Source organism: Copidosoma floridanum, unplaced genomic scaffold (genome assembly GCF_036245765.1).
Source record: "Copidosoma floridanum isolate Cflo_tuat_1 unplaced genomic scaffold, Cflo_Japanese_pri ptg000006l, whole genome shotgun sequence".
Taxonomy (NCBI): Eukaryota; Metazoa; Arthropoda; class Insecta; order Hymenoptera; family Encyrtidae; genus Copidosoma; species Copidosoma floridanum.
In genome coordinates, this window is record NW_028321883.1 from 23,379,581 (window position 1) to 23,402,500 (window position 22,920).

Consider the following 22,920-nt stretch of genomic DNA (forward strand, 5'->3'; position numbering starts at 1 on the left):
TCAATATTCTACTTATCTTATATGGCTCATAAAATCGACAATATTTATAAAATTACAATACTCTTGACCTTTTACCATTAACTAATGAAAGAACAGCCCTTCAACTTTAGATTTCCAATAAACAGTTAACTTATATAATATGTACATAACAAAATTTGTGTTACAGAAATCGTAAATCACGATCAAATATACACGTATATTAATCGGTCGAAAAGAGACAACTGAAGAAAAAAGGTCTTATAAAGAAGCAGCCACACGAAGAATCTCCTAGGAATGGAGATTACCGCTGGAATATGCTAACAAAACCAAATATCCGTCTTTCTCACCCAGCAAAATAATAGGTATCTGTATAATCCTGTATCAATTTATTGCACACATGCGAAATGTTCAATGACAGTAAACAATGACATAATTTCAAACTTTACTTTTAACTCTTCATTTCACACGTAATTTTACAATGCAATTGATAAATTATTATTCATACAAAAGTATTAATATTCTTATAGGAGGTCGATTTTCAGGCAAAAGATTATTTGTAAACTTGCCGTAAACAGCACAGCCAATGTCAACTTTTTATTTTCTATCTACACAACTAGTTGCGGCTGGTTTTAGCGTTTCAGATTTCTAAACTAAAAAGTGGCCCTAAAATTCTGAAGGAAAGCTTTAGATATTTTAGGCCCTAGAGCCATGTTGTCAATTATAAACCAGCCGCAACTAATTTCATAAATACAAAATAAAAAGTTAACGTTGTTTGCACTGTTTGCGTCAAGTTTACAATTCATCTATTACCCAAAAGTGTAAATATAAGGGAGGTCGATATTGGTGTAAAACATACACTGCAAACTTGCCGCAAGTAGCACAAACATCGTTAATTATTTATTTTGTATCTATTTCAAGAGTTGCGGCTGGTTTATAAGTGATTAAACGGCTCCAGGGCTAAGCTGCCTAAAGCTCTCCATCAGAATTTCAGAAGCAATTTTTGGCCAAAAAAATCACTACCGCTAGATGGCGCTGATCCAAATGATTATTACTACTTGTAGTAGAGCCATTTGATCAATTATAAACCAGCCGCAACTGATTTTGTAAATACAAAATAAAAAGTTAACATTGTTTGTACTGTTTGCGGCAAGTTTGCAATGCACCTTTTATACGAATATTGACTTCCTATATATTTATACTTTCGGGTAAAAGATACATTGCAAACTTGCCGCAAACAGCACAAACAATGTTAACTTTTTATTTTGTATTTACAAAATCAGTTGCGGCTGGTTTATAATTGATCAAATGGCTCTACTACAAGTAGTAATAATCATTTGGATCAGCGCCATCTAGCGGTAGTGATTTTTTTGGCCAAAAATTGCTTCTGAAATTCTGAAAGAGAGCTTTAGGCAGCTTAGCCCTAGAGCCATTTAATTACTTATAAACCAGCCGCAACTAATTTCATAAATACAAAATAAAAAGTTAACGTTGTTTGCACTGTTTGCGTCAAGTTTACAATTCATCTATTACCCGAAAGTGTAAATATAAGGGAGGTCGATATTGGTGTAAAACATACACTGCAAACTTGCCGCAAGTAGCACAAACATCGTTAATTATTTATTTTGTATCTATTTCAAGAGTTGCGGCTGGTTTATAAGTGATTAAACGGCTCCAGGGCTAAGCTGCCTAAAGCTCTCCATCAGAATTTCAGAAGCAATTTTTGGCCAAAAAAATCACTACCGCTAGATGGCGCTGATCCAAATGATTATTACTATACTTATACTAGAGCCATTTAATTATTTATAAACCAGCCGCAACTGATTTAGTAAATACAAAATAAAAAGTTAACATTGTTTGTGCTGTTTGCGGCAAGTTTGCAATGTATCTTTTACCCGAAAGTATAAATATATAGGAAGTCAATATTCGTATAAAAGGTGCATTGCAAACTTGCCGCAAACAGTACAAACAATGTTAACTTTCCATTTTGTATTTACAAAATTAGTTGCGGCTGGTTTATAATGATTAAATGGCTCTACTACAAGTAGTAATAATCATTTGGATCAGCGCCATCTAGCGGTAGTGATTTTTTTGGCCAAAAATTGCTTCTGAAATTCTGAAAGAGAGCTTTAGGCAGCTTAGCCCTAGAGCCATTTAATTACTTATAAACCAGCCGCAACTAATTTCATAAATACAAAATAAAAAGTTAACGTTGTTTGCACTGTTTGCGTCAAGTTTACAATTCATCTATTACCCGAAAGTGTAAATATAAGGGAGGTCGATATTGGTGTAAAACATACACTGCAAACTTGCCGCAAGTAGCACAAACATCGTTAATTATTTATTTTGTATCTATTTCAAGAGTTGCGGCTGGTTTATAAGTGACTAAATGGCTCTAGGGCTAAGCTGCCTAAAGCTCTCCATCAGAATTTCAGAAGCAATTTTTGGCCAAAAAAATCACTACCGCTAGATGGCGCTGATCCAAATGATTATTACTACTTGTAGTAGAGCCATTTAATCAATTATAAACCAGCCGCAACTGATTTTGTAAATACAAAATGGAAAGTTAACATTGTTTGTACTGTTTGCGGCAAGTTTGCAATGCACCTTTTATACGAATATTGACTTCCTATATATTTATACTTTCGGGTGAAAGATACATTGCAAACTTGCCGCAAACAGCACAAACAATGTTAACTTTTTATTTTGTATTTACAAAATCAGTTGCGGCTGGTTTATAATTGATCAAATAGCTCTACTACAAGTAGTAATAATCATTTGGATCAGCGCCATCTAGCGGTAGTGATTTTTTTGGCCAAAAATTGCTTCTGAAATTCTGATGGAGAGCTTTAGGCAGCTTAGCCCTGGAGCCGTTTAATCACTCATAAACCAGCCGCAACTCTTGAAATAGATAAAAAATAAATAATTAACGATGTTTGTGCTACTTGCGGCAAGTTTACAATGTATGTTTTACACCAATATCGACCTCCCTTATATTTACACTTTCGGGTAATAGATGAATTGTAAACTTGACGCAAACAGTGCAAACAACGTTAACTTTTTATTTTGTATTTATGAAATTAGTTGCGGCTGGTTTATAAGTGATTAAACGGCTCCAGGGCTAAGCTGCCTAAAGCTCTCCATCAGAATTTCAGAAGCAATTTTTGGCCAAAAAAATCACTACCGCTAGATGGCGCTGATCCAAATGATTATTACTACTTGTAGTAGAGCCATTTGATCAATTATAAACCAGCCGCAACTGATTTTGTAAATACAAAATAAAAAGTTAACATTGTTTGTGCTGTTTGCGGCAAGTTTGCAATGTATCTTTTACCCGAAAGTATAAATATATAGGAAGTCAATATTCGTATAAAAGGTGCATTGCAAACTTGCCGCAAACAGTACAAACAATGTTAACTTTTTATTTTGTATTTACAAAATCAGTTGCGGCTGGTTTATAATTGATCAAATGGCTCTACTACAAGTAGTAATAATCATTTGGATCAGCGCCATCTAGCGGTAGTGATTTTTTTGGCCAAAAATTGCTTCTGAAATTCTGATGGAGAGCTTTAGGCAGCTTAGCCCTGGAGCCGTTTAATCACTTATAAACCAGCCGCAACTCTTGAAATAGATACAAAATAAATAATTAACGATGTTTGTGCTACTTGCGGCAAGTTTGCAGTGTATGTTTTACACCAATATCGACCTCCCTTATATTTACACTTTTGGGTAATAGATGAATTGTAAACTTGACGCAAACAGTGCAAACAACGTTAACTTTTTATTTTGTATTTATGAAATTAGTTGCGGCTGGTTTATAATTGACAACATGGCTCTAGGGCCTAAAATATCTAAAGCTTTCCTTCAGAATTTTAGGGCCACTTTTTAGTTTAGAAATCTGAAACGCTAAAACCAGCCGCAACTAGTTGTGTAGATAGAAAATAAAAAGTTGACATTGGCTGTGCTGTTTACGGCAAGTTTACAAATAATCTTTTGCCTGAAAATCGACCTCCTATAAGAATATTAATACTTTTGTATGAATAATAATTTATCAATTGCATTGTAAAATTACGTGTGAAATGAAGAGTTAAAAGTAAAGTTTGAAATTATGTCATTGTTTACTGTCATTGAACATTTCGCATGTGTGCAATAAATTGATACAGGATTATACAGATACCTATTATTTTGCTGGGTGAGAAAGACGGATATTTGGTTTTGTTAGCATATTCCAGCGGTAATAATGCATATTTGGAATCTATGTTATATATTTATACAGCTTAAAATGTTTAAATATTAATCATGTGTGCCTATATTTACCAACTTATTTGTATAAATTGAACTTTATACAAAAACTCATGATACAATCATTGATTGTCTCAATCATTATTCTAAACGTTAGTGAAAAAGGCGGTTAAGGACGTATACTTAGCCTGCGGACTATGGGTGTATTCCGCAAATGCTGCCAGCAGTTAAGTTACGTAGGTCGTGGTAACGCCGCATGGTCGGGTAGCGCTAGCGTCAACCTGTACTAACTGTCGGTGGGTTCCGCATGTCAACAAACTCCGAAATATCAGATGGCATGGGAGCGAAAACAGTAAAAAATATCAAAGTTTGTTGACATGCGGAACCCACCGACAGTTAGTACAGGTTGACGCTAGCGCTACCCGACCATGCGGCGTTACCACGACCTACGTAACTTAACTGCTGGCAGCATTTGCGGAATACACCCATAGTATACTTGCTCTTTTTCGTGACATTTTCCGACATTCTATCGTCTGCTTTGCTTTGTTTACAATCAGAAAATGTCACGAAAAAGAGTTATTGTAGACCGACGTCGTCTGCTTTACTGCTGGTGAGATTGCGGATCACATCACCAGTAAATCGACAGTAGCGCTCCCAACCACGCAACGTTGTCACGTCGTACATATGTAACTGCTGGCGGCGATTGCGGATTACACCCGTGGTAACGTGAAAACAGCAAAAAATATCGAAGTTTGTTGTCATGCGGAACGCAGAACCCACTGACAGTACAAGCTGACGCTAGCGCTGCCCGACTATGCGGCGTTACCACGACCTACGTAACTTAACTGATGGCAGCAGGGGCAGTAGCATTTGCGGAATACGCAGCCTGCGTGTACTGTAGTGTCAGTAGGTTTGTTTGGGGCTTTGCTCATCGGAGCAATGTTTGAAGTTCCTCTGCTTCTCAGCTTCTCCGCAGTTGCTCTCAGGGTCATGCACTGTTGTAATACTATGCAGCTCGAAGCATTAATGCATGTGCCTTGCCGTGAAGCTCGGAGAGCTGTTCCAACTTCCAACTGTTCCAAGCCATAAACGAACCTAGTATTCAGCTGTCAGATTTACTCATACTCACAGTGTCACACTCAAGAGCTTTCGATATAATAATAATTTAAGCTTGCCGTGAGTGCCAAGACTGTCTGAGTCCAGATTAACATGTCCGTCGATGCCGAGGACCCTGCTCTCGCTCGCCGTTATCCTGGACTCAGCTTGAAAGTATATCCCGAGGTTCGTAAGCTCTACTCTTGTCGTTATACGTGCTCCGACACTCCCGCACATTCATCCTTCGATCTCCATTTTTATGTTTTTCAATAACTTACTTATCAACACTCTTTTAGCTGTCTGTAATCTGTTCAATGGTATAACGTGAAACCTTCTTACAGATTGTCACGATGGTTCGGAGCTGCTCTGTTTTCTCGACTGCAGCCTTAATTGAAAAAAGGAATCATCTTCGATTCACCCTTGGAGGCGATCCGAGATCCAAGGGTCGCTGGTAAGCATCTGAAAAAGTCCTCCCTCGGAGCTTCAAGAGCTTGTAGCTCTCTAGAGCCGTCGAGGTTGAGGAGACGCAAAAGGGAGTAATGCTGGAAATCGGTCTGCGAGTCGTCAGAGGCGGCGATTGGAAGTGGAACGATCAGGATGGTGGTGAAGGCCATGCGGGAACAGTCGTGGAAATCGGTAAGCCAGCCTGCGGTGCTGGGAGCAGCAGCGGGGCCTCGAATTCGTCGCCGCACGCCGCTAACAAGACGCCCGATAAGGTAAACGCTACTGAATTTACGAGTATTGGAGACGGTATGTTATTCTAAAAAATTATTAACTAATGAACTTGGTGATTGCAAGATAGACTGTTATCGTACAATGGGACCACGGCTCCAAGAGCAACTACCGCGTTGGCTACCAGGACGCGTACGATCTCTTCATTTTTGACAACGCAGCGACCGGGGTCAGTCACTCAAACATCATTTGCGATGGCTGCAAAAGCCACGGCATCGTTGGCATGCGCTGGAAGTGCTCACAGTGCTTCGATTACGATTTATGCACTCAGTGCTACATGTCGGACGTGCACGACATCAAGCATGCCTTTCAGAGGCTTCTCACCCCGAATTCAGCAGGGTCGGTTGTTGCTTCTTCAACTGTGCGTGGATTTTTGTGCGCGATAATAATTATTCCGTTTTTGCAGGGTGCAGTTGACCACCAGAGAGAATTGTACAAAAATAGCGCTAAAGGGAATCTTCATTGGGGCCAAAGTCAAAAGGGGGCCGGACTGGGAGTGGGGCAATCAGGACGGCGGCCAGGGAAAAACTGGAAGAGTCATAGACATAAGGGGCTGGGACAACGAAAGCAGATCTGTCGCTACTGTAACGTGGAGCTCCGGGAATACCAACGTTTACAGATTGGGGTATAAAGGCTGTGTAGATTTGTGTTACGTCGAGGAAAGCACCTGTGGCACCTACTACAAGGAACACCTGCCCCTATTGGGTCAGTATTTACCTACCGTCGTGGCACCTTCGAACGACAATGCCGCTCTCAGTACATTGAACGGAAGTAATCCTTGTAACGCTGCATTTGTCGTTGGAGATAGAGTGAAAGTTGTGGTAGACGTCGAAACATTAAGAACTATGCAAGCTGGCCATGGTGGCTGGAATCCGAGGATGGCCGAGTACATAGGAAAGGTACTGACGAAAATTCATGTAAAATCACACACTTCAACATTCATCATGTTTTTTAAAATTATTTTTCTTGCTGCAACTGTTGTAGATTGGTACTGTTCATCGAATTACCGATAAGGGTGATATTCGCGTGCAATATGAAGGCTTTCACAAATGGACTTTTCATCCGGGAGCGTTAACAATAGTCAAGTGTAAAGAACATTTCGCCCTTGGCGATATGGTTAGAGTAAAATTAGATGCCGACGCGGTTAAGCATTATCAGAGAGGTCATGGCGAGTGGATAGATGTTATGAAACCTGTGTGTACCAACAGAAATAATATACAATATTATAGTGAGTAATTGTAAAATCATGGCTTAATCGTCAAATGTTTTTTTTTTTTCAGGCTCTAGGTAAAACCGGCAAAGTCATTAAAATATACGGTGATGGGGACTTGAGAGTACAAATAGATGGTCACACGTGGATCTTTAATCCGCTTAGCGTTACTTTAATTCCAGCAGATTTTGAGTCCAAGAGCGCTACTGGTGGTACCGATCCTATTACTAGAGGTAGGTTGGCATTGAACTCGTTACCAATATACTTTTCTGTAGATACATCCGAGTCAAAAAGTATCTTGCAACAATCAATAAACTGCAGGTACGGCCAACGAGCATCCAGAGGTCGAAAAGGTGCTAAGAGAGGCGGCGAGAGGCAACGCGGGTATTCCCGCAGTGAAAGAGTTCCTAAGGAAATATCCCGGACGGGTGGATGCTCGAGGCGGGCCCGACGGCGGAAGGAAGACTTGCTTGCAGGTCGCTGCCCATCAGGGACAACGGGAGCTGTGCGTTCTTCTTTTAAACGCGGGAGCCTCTCTCTTTGCAGTCGATGAGGATGGCGATACGCCCCTTCATTACGCGGCTTTTGGGTTCGTTATTTACAAATGATAGAAACGAATGAGTATACCAACAAATTAGTTACAAACATCTGCGGTCGTTACAGCAATCAACCGGAAATAATGGAGCTGTTGCTTGCGCGTGGTGCCGCGATCGACGCGGTGAACAACGGCAAGTGCAGCGCTCTCCACGTGGCCGTGAACAAACAGCATCTGGATTGCGTGAAAGCGCTTATCCGGCACAACTGTAGCGTTAATTTGCAAGACTCGTACGGCGACACGAGCTTGCACGACGCTATCGGGAAAGAAGCCGTTGCCATAATCGACGCCCTCTGCCATTGCGAGCGCATCGACTTTACATTGCGCAACAAGCGTGGCTTCAACGTTCTACATCACGCCGCGCTCAAGGGAAACGCGCAGTAAGTTGTTCTTTTATTCCCATTTTTCATTGCAAAAAGAAACATTTAGAGCAGCCCACACCTCAAATTAGCTTCTTATCTATACCGAGTTACAACCCTCCTCATGCATAAAACTTTCAGCGCCATGAAAGTACTGGTGCAGCGAGCGTGCCAGCTGATCGACGTGAAAAAGGAGGATGGCTTTGCAGCCCTACACCTGGCTGCGCTAAACGGGCACCGGGAAGTAGCAATACTATTAATCACGGCGACGGGTGGTCGAGCACGGATAGAGTTCCGCAACAACCGCAAGCAAACCCCGCTTCACCTAGCCGCCTCCCAATTTCAGTGGAGCGTAGTCGAGCTTTTGGTTGTCAACTACGGCGCCGACATCTCAAGCACCGACGAGGACGGCGACACGGCCCTCCACTTCGCCATAGCCAAGTGCCAGTGCCAGGCCAACAGCGTCACTGTGCCCAGCTGTCGCGACGCTCCCCTTTTGCACGCGGTGAGGAGCTCAATTTTGCTTTTTATACATTTGAAAATACAGGTTTATATTAATCCCTGGGTGTATATTGTGGTGCAGATACATCAAAGCTTGATGCAGCAGGGGGTGAGAACGGAGCTGACTCTCGCATGCTTCTTGATGAGCGTCGATAGCAGTGGCCTGATGTTTGAGCAAGCAAAGAACTCCAAAGGGCTGACGCCTCAGGATCTTTTGCTGGCTGACGCGACGCTTGCACCATTTGTTAACGTCGTCAAATCATACCGTCAGCAATCCCACGGTGGCAGTAACAGACCGGTCTCCGACAACGACAGCTCGGAGCCGCCGATTTACCAGATCGAAACGGCCCCGTCGCAGCCCACGAGCGCGGACAACGAAATGTCCATCAGGAGCTCTACTCATGCCCCTTCGGCCGACTGTAACACTTGCCAGAGGCGCTCTGGCGCTCCCAATCCTGTCAATCAGGAGAACCAATTGGGTCCAGGCGAGAGCGGCGGATCGATAAATTGCGCGCACTGTGGTTGCTCTTTTGGCAAGCCAGCGGCTGTACTGCAAAGTAAGAATCGCGTGGTTTTTATTTTATTTGCTGTTGCATTCCACAATTATGTGAAAAACCGTGAACTTATTCTTTCTTAGATTCACACTTGAATAGGGAGGAGTCGGAGGACGAGGTTGAGCGAGAAAAAGCGAAAAACGCGTATCCGGACAAAAATAAGGATGACAAGACGGTGAAGGACAAGGATTTGGAGAGATTGCGGTACTTGGAAACGAGAATAGCAGATCTCGAGGAGGCGAATATGTGCAGTATCTGCATGGAGCGTCGACGTAACGTGGCTTTTCTCTGCGGTCATGGGGCCTGCGAGCATTGCGCGGCACCTTTGAAAACGTGTCACATGTGCCGCCAAGCCATTACTAAAAAAATCAATTTGTACTGAAGAGGCTCTCTGGATGTGTGAGCTTGTTGAAAACAAACAATAATACATGCGTCTTTAGGTATTACGTAGGATTAAATTCGTCAACATCACGTTAAATTTTTGTTTGTTGAATACTGTGTTCAATCTTCCAAAAAATTTGTTTGGTTTATTAATAAAAATTTTTTCTATAGCGACTGATAGTTATTTGTTTACTCCGTACTCAGTATTCAACAAACGAAAAGAAAGTAAATGGTAAATGTTGTCATGTAATCAATGACCGATAATGATCGATGCAAGTTTTATAGCCCCCATAACTGGAAACTGCCAAAACACTTTATATTATGAAATTTCAATTTTTTACCGTATCTACGTACCATATCGTGCCATATGATTAACAAATTTAGAGAACATTTGTAACGATTTCGCAAGGTGCAAGTCGATGCGCTATTTTATAAGTAACCATCACGTTTCCCGTCAATATAAATAGTTGAATAAATTCCGACTTCCGACATGCATTCTCATATTTTTCTTGTTAGGATATAGCCTTGTCTTGCTGTTGACCCGCAGTTATAACCGAAGTTTATAAATCAGCGCGTGTGACGACATTATTATGTCCTTTCGGATAAACTTTTTGTTAGATGTATTTGTGACCCATAAAAATTATGAATTTAATAAATAGTTACAAGAAATTTGTAATACCTAACATTCGCAACTCAATAAAAGCGGCCTTGACGCGTTTTTCGCAGCGCGTCATATCTTCTGCGACATATCCCTATTTTATTTGAATCAACTCATCCAATGAGGTTGATAATTTTTTTGCTAGAACTTTTGGTAAACATTGGGATGACAACCGTCCACTCAGTCTAGCTGTGTACCTGAACAAAAATAATAAATTTTAAAAAAAAATGTGTAAAAAAGTAGGGGCTGCGCATTCCAGAAGTCGAGAAAAAAATTATTAAAATACTCTTCAAGTCATTCAATGATTTTTGATGGCTTTAAGGTTTATAGAGATATTAAAATGACTTTAGCCAACTTTTATGTATCAAGTGAAGGTTTCCGATGTATTATTAAAATAAACTTTACCTTACGATATAGGCCTTTTTAAAAACTGGCTTCTTGAAAAAGCTGGAGGTAAAAAAGTGGTATACGCACAACACTTGTTACGTCAGAGTCTTTTAAAGTCATAAAAATTTCAAAGTCTCAAAAAGACTTTGAATTTTTTTTTTTTTTTTTTTTTAAGCTTTGAAGCGTATGCAACCTCTTGGGCACAGACTACGCCGGAAAAAATATCAGTCGTAGCTTATAAAGCGATATCGTTGAGAATTCAGGCGTGAAAAATAACAAACTCGACGGGTCCCAGGCGCTCCAATCGGGATGGTGTACATGATGTATTATTTTTTCAAGAAACTTTTAAATTTTCTTAGAACCACTTTTTCAAATACTGTTTATTTTTTAATTAATTTAGCTTAGCATGTTATGGCTTCAATAAAGATTTTTTATCTATTGAAATTAACTTATTTTGTACCACAAATGTAAGCCACAATTTGTTTACGTCTGCACAAATGTGACGATGACCGTCATAAGCTTTCCAGGCATATTTTTATCGTACTTACCAAAATACCAATAGAAGCTTGCTGCCTGTACTAACGTAGCATTGCATGAAATATACTTTATCTAAGTATTTGTATCTAACTGATAATTTTAGCTACGGTCACAATAAACGCAAAGGATAAGAGCAAAAGGTAAGCATTAGACCCCACAGCGAGAAAAAGATAAATTTTGTTCAGATAAAGTTGTTTTGGGTAATTTAAAAAATTTCTCATTCATCAATTTGTTGAAACAATGACGTATATTGTGTATGTTGCTTCCATGGATGTGGATGATAAGTCAGGATCGTATCAAGTGTTCTAGTACGTTATTGACTTCTTTGTCCAAATCAGGTTTCCTCCAAGGGTCTTGTTACTCTCATGGCTAAAAATTTTCCCTAACAGCAGTTAGCAGAATTTTACACGAAAGTAAATAAGATTTATTTCAAAGTTGATGAAAAAAAAAAAAAAAATCGTATTTCTTAGCATATTTTTTATTAAATTTTGTATATGCACTGTACTGCTTTAATGTTTATTGTACATTATTTGTAAATATTTTTATCTCAAATTAATTTTCAACTATACTTTAGAGTGATGTCACTTATTAATTTTAGAAATTTTCTGGTATAATTATTATTGATACGTTCTAGTTGTTCAAGATGTTCATGTTTCAATGTATCAACAACTGAAGAATCACGTTGTGGTGAATTTCTCTCGCAACATCAAAGAGACCACGGGTTATTTTTACAATTTTCATTTTATTTTCTTTAATAATCAATTGTATTTCAATCACGAAACCTATACGTACTACAAAAATGATTTACAATACAAAACTGTGAACAGCGCAATGAAATAATCAACAAAAACCTCAATTTTACCATTCAATAGAATCACTTTAGCATATTTTTCTAATCACATTTCATTAAAAATTGATTATTAGAATAGATACAAATCCAACTTGCAAGAGATCGCACAAGAGATGCTCGTCAACTAATTTCATCTAATGTACCTTACTAAATAGAGCGATAATAGTAACAACAATGATAACACAAGCACACAACATATAACGCCGTGGTCGTGACGCTCAAACATCATGTTTAAACGAAATTGCAATAAGACTTGACTTAGCAAGCAGTTCTTATTTATTTATTTTGGTACTTGTCAATAGTATATGTTACAACATGATAAAAATAATAATTTTAATAATAATGACCATAGCAATAGTAAAAATAAAAAGAGTAAAGTAATAATAGTAATAATAATAATAATAATGATCAAAGTAAAACCTAAATCTAATGCTAAAAATGTATTGTATAACGTACTATGTGATAAACTTAAACGCTTCATGTTACATCCGGTCATTCAAAGAATTTTAGTTTTTTTTTTGTCTTTTTTTTTTACTGTTTTTTGTCTAAACTCTACTTATTAGGACCTGCTCCTGAATTTACATTTTTTTTTTTCTTCTTCATAATATAGCATTCAAATTTTTTACCTATAAATCGATGGCGCAAAGTATTTGTATTATAAAACGCTTAGTGTTTGAAGGGCAAGTCATCAAGACGTAAGGATCATAAGCCACTTAAATAATGTTCACTGTAGTGGAATAATAAAAGAATTTCATCAATATTACAATAAAAGAAGATCCTTCGCTTACACATGTTCGTGCATTTACGCTCACGTGCGAGAATATAATATGTACTAATACCGTTTATCGATCTGCCCTTCGACATAATTATCAAAACTTCCAAGTATGAGACGTTTTAAACGTGTGTTAGTATTTATTCAAATACACGACTGCTTTGCAAATCCGTAAATCAACCTACTACAAAAACTACGCAAAATCAAAAAGTCCGAATACCGCGCAACCTTTAAGAATCGTTGTGTTCATCATATAAAAAACATGAAAAAAAATATGAGTACTAAAAATTCTTAAAAGTCATTCGCAATATAACAGCAAAACTCTAGCAGTAGGTATACATGTAATAATAGTATAATAATAATAATAATAATAATAATAATAATAATAATAATAATCATAATAATAATAATAATAATAATAATAATATAACTTGGAAAAACAAGTGCCTTAAAAGGAACAAAAGCGTCACAGCACACAGATATTAAATGTCTAACATTAAATGTCTACCGTAGTAAGTCGGATGACTCTTTGCTGATGATCTGTACACGCACACACAGTTGTGGTTTTTCAGCAGTACCCGGACTCCTTAATTTAATGTTATAATTGCAAAGAGAGATTACACATGTGTTTTCCTTTTGATCACGGGAATTCGATTAACAGCAAGCAGCAGGCCGCAGACCGCTCTGCTCACGAGCCAACATTATCGATAATAATTATTATTATATATATATAAGTCGTCTGGCAGAACCGGCTAGCACAACAGCAGCATCACTGTTTGGTTTAAAAGTTCGTTATCATTGGATTTGAGCAGTAATAATGAAGAAATCGTGTATTATCATTGCTCGATGCCTCGATGCTTGTTAGGCGACTACGGGCTCGGGACTGCAAGGCTGGAGCTCGGGCTCGTTCTGAGGATCGCTCGGGGACTTGCCGCCACTCGAGCTGGACGACGTGTTGCTGGCGTTGGGGTCTGGCGTGACGGCCGCCCATTTCGTCGTGTAGGGTGCGGCGCGCGCTTGCCTCCTGGCGCGCATCTTTTCACGGCGCTGCTCCATCACCAAACGAAGCCGTCGCATTTTTCCCTTGGTCGCCTCGTTTTCTTTGGAAAGTTCTTCTGAAAGCATCACAAATACTTGATAAGAAAACTGCCAAGTTAGAAAAAGAAAAGAAGAAAAATTGTAAGTAGCAACTGAAACTTACCACTAGTGTACCCGGATGTTGCCGCGGTCGAGAAGGAGGAGTCGGAACACACGGGAGCGGCGTCAGAAATCGAATTCGCGTTGGACGCCACCGCAGCCGCGGCGGCCGACGTCGCTGCCGAACTATTTGACGAGACAGTGAACATCGAGCTGGCTGGTGATTGCTGTTGTTGGTGTTGCTGCTGCTGATGCTGATGCAGCTGCGAGGCAGTGGGAACGGAGCCCGGGGCTCCGGGTGCGGTTGCCAAACGATGACTGCTCGGTTGCCTGTGATGATACCTGTAGTGACCGGCTGTCGTGGCCGGGGTGGCGCACAGCAGATCGTTCAGTATGTGGATGATAGTGCTGATGTCTCGCTTCGGTCGGCCGTGTCGGTCCTGCAGCGCTGGATTGAGGGTGCCGCTAAACGTACCCGTGTAAACACCCTTACCGTGGTGGTGCATGCTCTCGATGATTGCTCCCTGGCGACGTTTGGCGTTTTCCTGGCGAGATTTCAACCGATAATTATATAAGCAATGATTGTACTAATTAATTACAACAGAGGGTATCGAAGAAGGGTGGTAAAATAGTAGTTACCTCGGAGGAGAGCTGTTTGAGCTTCTGGGTGAGATTCCTCGAGGCCTCGACGAGCGCTCGGGTGTCGAGGGTAGCCGTGGGATTGGAGCTCGGGTCAACAGCAGCAGCAGCTGCGGCGGCGGCGGCAGCTGCTGCAACTTCCGGACTCTCGAGGTACGTGGGCGTCGTCGGGGTCGTTGGCGTCGACGGTACCGACGAACTGTTACCGCTGTTAAAGCTACTGCTGGTACTGCCAGTTGGACTCGAGGGCATGCTGCCCCCGCTTTCCTGCATCAGGGAATTGTGATAGACGTGCTGGGGGGAAGGTGAGGGAGGAACAAGGCTGCCGGCGGCGCATGGCTTCTTCTTTGGTGTCGACGAGGTGGATTTCGAGCAGTCGCACTGGCCGAGTATCAAACCCGAGAACTCGGAACATTTGGACTGTTGGACTGCTGCTGCTGACGATGATGTTTCTGTGGGGCTCGTGTGGGTTGCCAACGCCTCCGCTGGCTCGGCGGTGCAGGACGGACAAGGCGGCCTCGACGCTGCAAATACAACGTGTCGCGTGGTTATATATACAATTCAACAAACAAAGTGTAAAGGCAATGATACAACACAATCCCAGCAGGTAGTATTTACCTTGTCCGATTTTCCGAACCCTGTGGTGGTGATGGTGATGATGGTGGTGGTGGTGGTGGTGGTGATGGTGATGGTGATAGGGCGGGTTCCGAAGATGGCGCGAGGACGAGGAGACCGTGCGGTTCTGTTGTTGTAAGCCAACGGCGACGGACGTCTGCTTGGAGGTAGTGCCGGGTGGCGTGGCGGGGGGCGTCATCGGCTGGGACTGTACCACCGCGGCTGGGCTCGACGCCGTGACGGACGTCGCGTGCTGGAAGTGCTGGAACGGGGGAAAGTGACAGCAGGGACCGAGCCCGGGCGTGTTGGGCGAAGTCGGTGTGTTGGGCGGGCTCAAGCTCGGGAAAAAGTTGGAGCTTATGACCGTAGGCGCGGCCGATGAGAGCGAAGCCAAGGAAATCTTTGGCGGGCAGCCCTGCGGCGTCGACACCGCCGATTGCACCGTGGCGGAGCGCCTAATGATGATTTGAAAAAAAAAAAAAAACCAATTAATCGTTTGTATTTATAAAAAAGTCAATAGACGCTGACGACGACGACAACTCACCTGGAGGGTGGCTCGAGGGTCGGCTCGGACGGCACCACAGTGGTGGGACCGGCCGAGTGGGCAGTAGTCGTGGGTGGTGGCTGAGGAGGCGGTGGTGCCTGCGAGGGGCTCGGCCCCGTTACGCTGCTGCTGCTGCCATTGGTACTCGTAGCGGTGCTGGTAGTGTTAGTGGCGGCCGGCGTCACAGTTGACAGCTGCAGCTGGATGAGCATCATGTGATCGCCCAGGCGCATCGTGAGGTTGAGGGGCGCCTTGCCCGAGAGGAAGTCGTTGACCTGCGAGTCGCTCAGGCTCTCCAGGGCCTGCATGACGCTCTGCTCCGGGCGTTGGGCCTGCAATCGAGACGATTTTATTGTTATTTATTTTTTTGTTTCATCTTTACCACGAGAGAGGCTCGTGGCCTTTGCTCGCATACGTTTGCCCTGTATAACCATTTTACGAACGACGCCCGCAGCGGTGTACGATACACGTATATATATATATATATGTATGTACAGGTATTTGTGCGATGCCCCGAATGAGCTGGACGAGAGTCGAGGTTCGCGTATCGAGGTAGGCTCTTTTTTTTTTTTTTTTTTTTTTTTTTCGTTTCCTTCTAATACGGCCTGCGTCACTCGCGAAGAACCGGTTGATTCGCCGACGCGGCTGTTGGTTGGTGAGTGTGTACCTACTCATCGCGTCGAAATGTTTTGCCAAAGGGAGCAGCAGGCCGCGGTCGCTGGAAATCGCGTTGCTGGGTATAGAGTTGTTGCTGCAGCTGTTGTTTGCGCGAAACCATATATTTTTACGAGTCGGAAAACCAGCTCTGCTAGAGAAAAAAAAAAAAAAAAAAAGCTTTTTTTTTCGCATTGAATTTCGAGTATACGCTTGCGACTCTTCGGTTAAAAATAGCACGCGCACATGTTTATTGTAATATGTGGGAGCAGTTCCAACAAAGAAAAAAAAAACTCTTTGGGGTCAATGAATTTGATTCGTCAATATTTTTGCATTCCAAGAGAAAAAAAAGAGACAGCTTTTTTTGAGCTTTCTGACAAAGAATTGGATTTAGAAAACTTTATTTTCTTGGTATAACTCAATCGACTCGACGAAATTTCGGATGAAGGAATAAATGGGTTGATGCCCCCCTCCTCCCCCCCCCCACTAAGATTAACACGAAAATTCCGTCTACAGGAAAAAATGTTGTTTACTTATTTTCAATCGAAATCGACGACTTTGATCAAGAATTTTTATGTTGAAACGCTCGTATGGTATGAATATTACTTTTTATCGAGTAGCCCAACGATTCATCTTGGCCATGGCGCATTACTAACAAGTGGAATCATCGCTCCGATACACCATATCGGTTGATCATACACATTATATCTATGGAAAGTCCAAAAAAAAAGCTTCACTACCACAATATTGCGCAAACATACCGTATCATACAACGCTTCTATCGTGCATTTTTCATTATTTTATACATTTGGCCGGGAAAAAGGTGCCATTTTTCGTCGATTGCGGAATAAAATGATCGACCTACGGTGTCGTCAAATTTTGCGGCTACAAAAAGTTGCAAAAGAATTGATAGGCTCTCCAGATGTGTCCGAGCATCGCTTATCCGTGGTATAAAAGCGAGTTGGGCCGCAAAGAGAGAGAGAGAGATACACCTGCGAGCTACAGCTGGTTTACCCATATACATGTATATATATATAAATGAACAAAGAGAGAAGGAAAAAAGAGAAACACGAAGCACTTTGAAGGAAGCCAGTTTAAAAACTCAGCGTTGGCGGCGTCGGTAAGGATTCCGCAGGCCAAGTAGGTATATACACGGGGCAAGGCAAGGCAGGGTCCCCCCTGGTGTTTGGGGGGGGGGGCTCTTGGGTACTGCTGCCGGCGTCCCGCTCCTGCATCGTCGTGTTTTATATACATAGACACACACGCACACAGGTATGAGTATATATATTATACATGGGAAAGAGAGCGGCACGGCAGCAGAGCGGCCTGTGCGTATGGGTGCGGGGCACGGACGAGGCGAGAGGAGCCCCAGCCAGGCCGTGGTGCACAGCCCCCGAGGGGAGATATGAGGGAAATCGATACACGAGCGCGCGCGGTCGCTATAATATATATGTATATAATACCGCACGGTTAAGTTTATACATCTGTATATACATATATGAATGCGTTGTGTGTGGTGGACGACGAATGACGGTGCAGCGAGCGACATAATATATGCAGTAGTCGGTATGATTGTGACGACGGCGCTATTATAGTTGCGATATATGTTATACTGCATCCATATATAATTTTTATACCATAAGCACAGCATTTGTGTATATATATATATGTAAAATACGAGTGTGCGTATACATATAACGCACTAGCGGAGAGAGAAAAAGAGAAGGAGGTGTAAAGGCAGGGATGTATAATAATAAATAAAGCCGCCGAGAGAGAGAGAGGAGGAAGACCTATGCGGAGGAAAAGAGGAAACCTCCCTGCGCGTGCATACGTACAGGTATATAGCGAGAGAGAGAGAGAGAACCCCTAGCGGCTCCGGAACACCTCACGGACTTCCTTTCGGCCAAATGGCCACGACGCTGTACAATATATATTATACCTGATGCGTATACTTTTGGAGCACACATAGTATAGGTGTACTTATACCCACTGTCTGTAAACCACATGTACATGGTTTTTGCATGAGGATGTAAATATATTGTGCCTCGGTGCACCCCAAATGACAAACGTATCATGTCAATAAAATACGACAAGGCGATCTTATAAATATACTGTCCAAAAAATTTACAGGAATGGCTTGTTGTTGTTGTTTTAACGCGCGTTTTATTACTTGAGTTCATAGACTATTTTTTAACAGACGAGTTGTTGCCTATAAACTTTGATCAAAACCCATACCGATCGAGGACTTTGAAGCGCAATAATTGCGGTGTACATACAATTACCGTCAATGGTCATGTGCAACGTTTTGCAAGAATGTATTATAATTGGCTCGAGTTTTGTTGGAAAACTTTTTTAAAGGAGTAGTCTCGATAAAATCGAATATCTCCATGACGGACCACCACACGGGCTCTTGAACGACAACCGAAAGCTCGCGTTGATTTTATTGCACATCGGCAAAATTGCCAATGTATACTAAACATTTTTCCGTGATGTTTTCTTCATTTTTTTGTTTATATAATTGATGTACGGATTCAGCTTCTTTTCACCTTCCACATAGTATACGCTTCGATGTGATAAATAAAATTTTAGAAACGTTGTTTCGCATTCCGAACTTTTTTTTTTTTTTTTTTTTTGAAATCGATTCATCCCCAAAACGTCTGAATTTTATCCAAAAACTAAGAGTCCGCAAAATTCATTTTCCGGGACACCACAGTGTACATGTATATATTCGTGTACGCATATACCGTCTACGTATGAATTACAGTTGAATTTAACAGGTTTCACCGGCTCTGACCGTTACAACGCGCGCAAGAAGCTTCTAACTGTCAAGATAACGGAAGAACCTATTTGAATTACAATCGGTCTTCAATTATTATTATTATTATTATTATTACTATTAATATTGTTATTCGTTATACGTAGTCGTTTATTAACAGCTAATTACTATTGAATTACTACTATGTATACCATTCAACACAAGAACGTTCAGTTTGCGCGTATACGCGTTTTACTCGAATCGGTATTCCAATGGCATTCAAAAAATTTTTTTTTACATCTCACTCTCGTTCCTCTCTTCATCTGCATATAAATGCAATGAATTACCAATGAGCCCGAGAGCTATAAATCGAATCACACATCGTGTATACCTGTGCTTATCATTATCGTTTGGAATATTTATAAATTCGCTTCTAATAACTGCACGTGTATCGATTCATAGGTGGGAGGAGGGAGGGGGGGGACAGTACAAAATCGCTCCTTTGCTGAATTTGTTTGTAAAGATGAGCGCGCTGGGAACAAAAAAACACTGATTCAGTATTTACTTTGGTTAAAAAAAAAAAAAAAAAAAAAAAAAAAAAAACAGAATGTAGGCTAACGTCACCACACAAAGTCTCATGTATTTTTAATGAATAATCCTGCATGCAACATCAAGTACTATATATACATATATACACTTTGAAAATTCCAAAGCGGAAAGGACGTATATGCAAAAAAACGAACAAAAAAGGTGTAAGTAAGGATCGTGGGTACGTTACGACCCTTACTTTTTTTTGTTTTTGTTTTATTCGTATACATGTATGAGTACGTGACGGTAACATGAACAACGAAAAAAAAGATAAAGGCAAAAGAAGAAGGGAGAGCGGAGGCGACCACCAACAACACCAACGCAGCAGCAGCAGCACCGATGAGCAGGCGTTTATCGCGTTCCCAAGCCGACCCCCACGTTCCTCCTCAAGCTCTCCTCGACCGATCCGTATCTCTCGCGTGTATTACCACTGTGTACACACACACACACACACACATATATATATATAAGAGATTATGTGTATATAGTCATATTTTATTTCTTTCTCTCTCTCTCTTTTCGGACTACCCACGTGTGCACAAATATAAGTATATATGTATGTACGTACATCAAGCTTCAGCGGAGAACGACTTTACTCCCCCGCACCCCCGTGTATTTAGAAAATACGCGTATAGGTATAGTCGAGGGTATAGTAGCGCCTCGTATGGCACGAAGGAAAGCGCGCGGGGGCGCTCAGTTCGTTTGGACATATCGGAGATTCTGCGGAAAATGCCTCGGGGTTTGAAACCCACATTTTTATTTGTTTTTTTTTTTCTCTCTTTCCCATGTGGTAGAATTTAAATTTCGCAAGTATATTTACGAGGTGAAAAAGTAAGGAGCTCGGGGGGGAAAACCACGAGAAACTTTTTTTTCTTTTTCTTGATTCCTCAAAAATCTTCGAATGCAGTTCACAAATTTTCTCATAAATCCCAAAGAGCATGCGTAGAAGATAACAACATTTTTTTGTTCGCAGATGTGGGGTGCGAGGAATAAAAAAAAAAAAAAAAGTCTTTCAGTTCAGAGAGTCACTTTTTATGGAACTGCTCGTGTATCAACACTAGGCATTTTTCTCACACAGCCTCCGTCTCTAATGTAACTGTGTATAATAAGTACGCTACGCGCGTCCATGCAGTACCATGCACCGATCGGACCGTGTATTTTGTCCCCCACGTGCACACCCACACTCCCTATATAGATGTCTTTTTATATACTTACACGCCAATCGAGAAAAATTGTTAATTCAAAAATAAATGAGCTGCGGACACTGGACGACAATTACCAGCTCAACTGAATACACGATATTGTTTATGACGCGCAATAAAAAAAAACAAAAACACATACCTATGTAGGCACGCAGGAATACATACTTAGCTCGACATCTCGGACGTTGCTTGGTTATATAATATGCAAATATATATATATATACTAAATTATATACGTCACGTTGTTCACGTACGGTCAGCCGTACGTTTATAGCAAATCACGCCTTATTAAGTATTATTTCATTATATGTACTCTTATACTTGGCTTCGTCGTCAGTGACTCTCTGATTACTTTGATACAATACATTATACGCGTGTACATAATATATACATGTACCACTACAAAGTTATTTATTCATATTAAGCATTGCACTTTGCACTTTTCTTGTGTTTATAATATATAACATGTTTTCTACTCGTTTATATCCTCTGATTACTATGTACTATTACCCAAGATATAAATAAAACCCTTTCGTGCTCTCGTACATGTAGTTCGATTAACCGGCAGCAGTCGAGAGATTTGTCATAATGATCATCACTCGAACTTTTTTTGGGTGTGATGCACAACTTCGAGATACTATTAATAATAATGTGGATTAAAAAATGCGACATATATATTCTTAGTTTATCGATTTGTGATTTTTGTTAACAACAATGCGAATGAAAAAAAAAAAAAAAAAAAAAAAAAGTGGAATTAATCGACAAATATCTCGTAGATATATATTGCACCGATAAGATAATGATCCGATTCTGATATACATCGGGTTACCAGCTCTGATATTTTCATTCGTTTATCCATACGTTTTCTACTACAACAATAATACATTACTTTAAAAATAATCGCGATCACGATGCTCGTAATACTTTCGTTGATCGTCACGATCAGTGTACATCACGACTTTTGGTGAGATAAAAAAATTCCCGAGTTTTTATCGCGTACAACAAAAACGTGAGAAAAAAAAATACAATGGAATTTTTTACAAATGTTTTTTATTACCTCAAAATCACTTTATCATCCATACAGACGACAAATGCGCAAAATCACGTATTAATAGTTACTTTTGGCGTGAGCGTCGATTAAGCAAAGTGAATGATAAAAAAAAAAAAAAAAAAAAAAACAGAAACAAAAAAATTTAGGGGGAATAAGTTTTTGTTGTTCGACAACAAAAGTCTGCATGTATGAAGAGTTTGATGCAGAGACACAAGTGTTTTTTCGCACTCGATAACCCAAGGCACACCGCACGACAACGCATCTGCAATAATTTCCACAATATACTGAATATCCGCGTCGGCACACAACAAGGCGCGCATGAGGCGCTACTTAAACGACTACTCGGTAGGTATAACTTTGAGGGTATAATATGATAATACTTGGGCGCGTACAAGCGTTAATTTACGTATAAATACGTGTCAACATGTATCATATTATACGATGTTAAAAATTGCTCGATGCGAGACAGATGACGAGATAGACGAGAATACATATGGATATGTATACAATATAGTTTATCGATGTATTAGCGAGCAAGCACACAACATAATATAAATATATACAGAGAGAACTCGATGGGCTAAAATGCCGAGCCGCAATACCTACGACGAAAATACACGTACATGCAATTTGCGCTCAACAAGGAGTATATGTATGTACGTAAGTACATATATATATATATATATATATATATATATATATATATATATATATATATAATAGGGCATGCACATCACGTACATTATGTATACAGCGACTGGGAGTTTATTTTCGTCCTGGGCTGATGCGCATCGGAGCAGTGGAAGGGAGGAGGCCATGTCCCCTCGAGCGTCGTCTCCGTCACCACCTACGTGTGGAATCTCGGCAGGGGGAAAAAAAAGGAGCC

The 22,920-nt window shown here is 40.9% G+C and overlaps 2 protein-coding genes across 2 annotated transcripts in view; one reads left to right on the top strand and one right to left on the bottom strand.

The window, feature by feature from the left end:
* Positions 1-5,194: 5,194 nt before the first annotated feature.
* Positions 5,195-11,138, top strand: mib2 (E3 ubiquitin-protein ligase mind bomb 2). The gene is made up of 11 exons (XM_014354209.2): positions 5,195-5,499; positions 5,655-6,029; positions 6,116-6,384; positions 6,452-6,944; positions 7,030-7,239; positions 7,326-7,488; positions 7,577-7,844; positions 7,919-8,230; positions 8,351-8,714; positions 8,793-9,267; positions 9,348-11,138. Exons 2-11 carry the CDS (start codon positions 5,853-5,855, stop codon positions 9,644-9,646), a joined length of 3,030 nt encoding a protein of 1,009 aa, XP_014209695.2. The 5' UTR covers positions 5,195-5,499; positions 5,655-5,852; the 3' UTR covers positions 9,647-11,138.
* Positions 11,139-11,732: 594 nt separating this feature from the next.
* The window catches only part of LOC106640309 (uncharacterized), a 48,388-nt gene continuing 37,200 nt past the window's right edge, over positions 11,733-22,920 (bottom strand). The window contains exons 3-7 of the mRNA XM_014354300.2: positions 15,785-16,116; positions 15,244-15,695; positions 14,626-15,149; positions 14,051-14,531; positions 11,733-13,964 (exon numbers count right to left, since the gene is read on the bottom strand). Coding sequence (XP_014209786.2) covers positions 13,711-13,964; positions 14,051-14,531; positions 14,626-15,149; positions 15,244-15,695; positions 15,785-16,116 — 2,043 coding nt within the window. The 3' untranslated portion in view covers positions 11,733-13,710. The remainder of the gene's footprint in view (positions 13,965-14,050; positions 14,532-14,625; positions 15,150-15,243; positions 15,696-15,784; positions 16,117-22,920) is intronic.